This window comes from Silene latifolia, chromosome Y, assembly GCF_048544455.1.
Source record: "Silene latifolia isolate original U9 population chromosome Y, ASM4854445v1, whole genome shotgun sequence".
Taxonomy (NCBI): domain Eukaryota; kingdom Viridiplantae; phylum Streptophyta; class Magnoliopsida; order Caryophyllales; family Caryophyllaceae; genus Silene; species Silene latifolia.
In genome coordinates, this window is record NC_133538.1 from 289,329,625 (window position 1) to 289,332,566 (window position 2,942).

Here is a 2,942-nt window from a genome sequence, read left to right on the forward strand (position 1 = left end):
CTGTACGTTAAACCTTTAATGTGTATCATTCAAAATCTCCCATACATAGAGGAAGGAGATTGGAAGAGAATACTATCATATAACCTTAACTGGCTAATAGGGGTTATTCGGTTTACCGGATTTGATTTGGTTCAAGCTATCTACCCGGCTCTTTCGAATGATGGGTCGTTCAAGGGTTTCACACTCATCCAATTTGGCGGTGGTGAGGAACGGGAATGCTTTCATCAAGCTTGCAAACTGGAGCGAGATTTTTATAACAATGATGCTTCAAGGTTCTGGTTTGATACCAATAATGAATTGGTAGGCCCATATTTATGGGTTGCTAATGAAGATGACCGTGGACGAGTATCGTATTTGTACCTACATGGTCGTAATTGTGAGCTAGGGACAGTGCCGTTGGAATGGGAAAACGACTCAGAGGATTGGGTTCAAGATGAAAGAAATGTTTTTAGTGATATTGTCGATAGATTCCGCAATCTATTTCCTGATTATTAATTAGATTGTTTTTTTTTTTTTTTGTTATTTGATATACTTTTTAAGAACAAATTACTTCGTTTGGTTTTATTTCAATTTTGTCTTCCTTCATTTGTTTAATTTTTAAATACGCGAACGAAAACTTAACAAAAAACACAAATAATATGCTTCAATTCATTAGAAAAAAACAACAACAACAAATAATACAATTTTCATTGCTCGAAATTAAAATAAAGACTTAATTAATTATTAAAATCTGATGACGAAGGATAATCTTCATGAAGTTTGGTAAAGAACAAGTCGTAGAGTGGCCCTTCATTTTCTTCAGCCACCACGGGTGGAATTGCCTCTGTCTCCCATGACAGAGGCACGGTGACAAGATTGTGATGTCTCCGATAATGACTCAGCAGAATATGATCAACATTGGTCACAACCCATAGATAAGGGTCCTTTTGGCTAGCATCCGAATAGAAGTTCACTTTTCCCGCATCTTCCCACACAAATATAGTCCCAAATTTTCTTGCCTGGCGATGGTAGTTGGCTTCGTCAAACTCGATAAAAACGAATCCTTGAAAACCTCGCCTGTTTGTCGACATAGGGTGGACTCCTTTAACCATAGTTAAACTGCAGTCATGAAGCATTAACCACATCAACCCAAAATCCTTATTTACACCTTTTCCATTTTCATAACGAACCGGGAGATTATGAACAATACAAGTAAAAGAAAAGACATAATGAGAACGTGATTCTGGTTTCGATAAACCAGCCATATTATTATATATATTTTAGAGAGAGAATGAAAGAGTAATATTTGGTAGGTTTTGATATTCAACGAAAACATTATGAAGACATATTTATAGTCCAAATTGAATAGTATAACGCATGCATCCTTTATTAAAGTTTTGAATAAAGTTGTACCTTTTTGCATGTATTGGTTCAACTCTACTTATTTTAAAATATGACAACGGTTCATCCAAAACCGTTCTTTAATTATCTAACAACGGTTAGTGAAAAAGAGTTCTTGTGTTATATTAAATAACGGTTACGTAAAAACCGTTGACAAATTATCATAACGGGTGTCAAAAAACCGTTTACAAAACTATTATATAACGATTTCATTTTTAACCGTTGATAATTTTAGACAACGGTCGTTTTTAGAATCGTTGTAAAACTCTTTTAATAATGGTTTCTTTGAAAACCATTTCTCAAAATTGCGCGCTTGAGGTTTCCGCCAATATTTTGAGCAACGGTGGTCTATGTTCCGTTATTATATGTAGTAAACCGTTGTTATGAGTTCGTTGTTAAAGCACTGAATTGGCGTAGTGTGTAGAGCACATGAGAATTGTCTTGCAAAGGTTGAGGGATAACCAACTGTATGCGAAACTGAGTAAGTGCAAGTTCTGGATGGATAAAGTTGCTTTTCTGGGGCATGTGTTGTCAAAAGAAGGTGTCTCAATTGATCATAGAAAAATTGAAGAAGTATCTAAATGGGAAGCGCCGAAAAATGTTGCTGAAGTAAGAAGCTTCCTGGGTTTAGCTAGCTACTACAGAAGGTTTGTTAAGGACTTTTCTAAGATAGCAAAATCGTTGATTGCGCTGATTACAAAGGAGAACAGGTTTAAATGGGATGAGAATTGCGAGACTGCCTTTCTAACACTAAACGACCGATTGACTACGACTCCTATTTTAGCACTACCTAAAGCAAATGAGAATTTTGAGGTGTATACAGACGCATCTAAGAATTAATTTGGCTACGTGCTGATACATAATGGAAAAGTAATCACGTATGCCTCGCGACAACTTAAACCTTATGAAGAAAATTACCCAACACATGGTCTGGAGTTGGGGGCTGTCATAACAATCCGACCCACCACGGTTGTAACATAACCCCAATAAGATAGGATATGTACCTTTGGGCCCATTACTTGTCCTCACTTAAGCCCAAAAGCACAAGGCCTTGTTACTAAGTGGTGAGTGGAATCCCTTATAAACATATCATAAGCACCATATTTTCCCGATGTGGGACAACTTTACTCTCAACTCTTGGGGTGTTACAAACATCCCACTTAAAGAACACAACGTCCTCATTGTGCTTCAATCTTGACCGCTGCTAAGCCTAGAATCCTCCCCCGCTAGGTGGGTAACCCGAGTACTCCTGACCACAGACTCACCACACGGTCCCAGGGTTGCTCTGATACTATTTATAACAATCCGACCCACCACGATCGGAACACAACCTCAATAAGATGGGATGTGTACCTTTGGGCCCATTACTTATCCTCACTTAAGCCCTAAAGCACAAGGCCTTGTTACTAAGTGGTGGGTCGAATCCCTTATAAACATATTATAAGCACCATATTTTCCCGATGTGGGACAACTTTACTCTCAACTCTTGGGCTGTTACAGCTGTTGTTTTTGTTGGAGTTTTTGTCCTCCACAATAGTGCATGATAATATTATTAACTCTGA

At 37.7% G+C, this 2,942-nt stretch overlaps 1 protein-coding gene across 1 annotated transcript; it reads left to right on the forward strand.

Moving 5' to 3' along the window:
* Positions 1-1,809: 1,809 nt before the first annotated feature.
* LOC141630888 (putative mitochondrial protein AtMg00860) lies at positions 1,810-2,220 on the forward strand. Its single transcript, XM_074443631.1, has one exon. The coding sequence runs from the start codon at positions 1,810-1,812 to the stop codon at positions 2,218-2,220; it is 411 nt and encodes a 136-aa protein (XP_074299732.1).
* The last annotated feature ends 722 nt before the right edge of the window (positions 2,221-2,942 follow it).

Coding starts and splice junctions, on each gene's coding strand:
- LOC141630888 (XM_074443631.1), top strand. CDS start 1,810: ATGAGAATTGTCTTGCAAAGGTTGAGGGATAACCAACTGTATGCGAAA.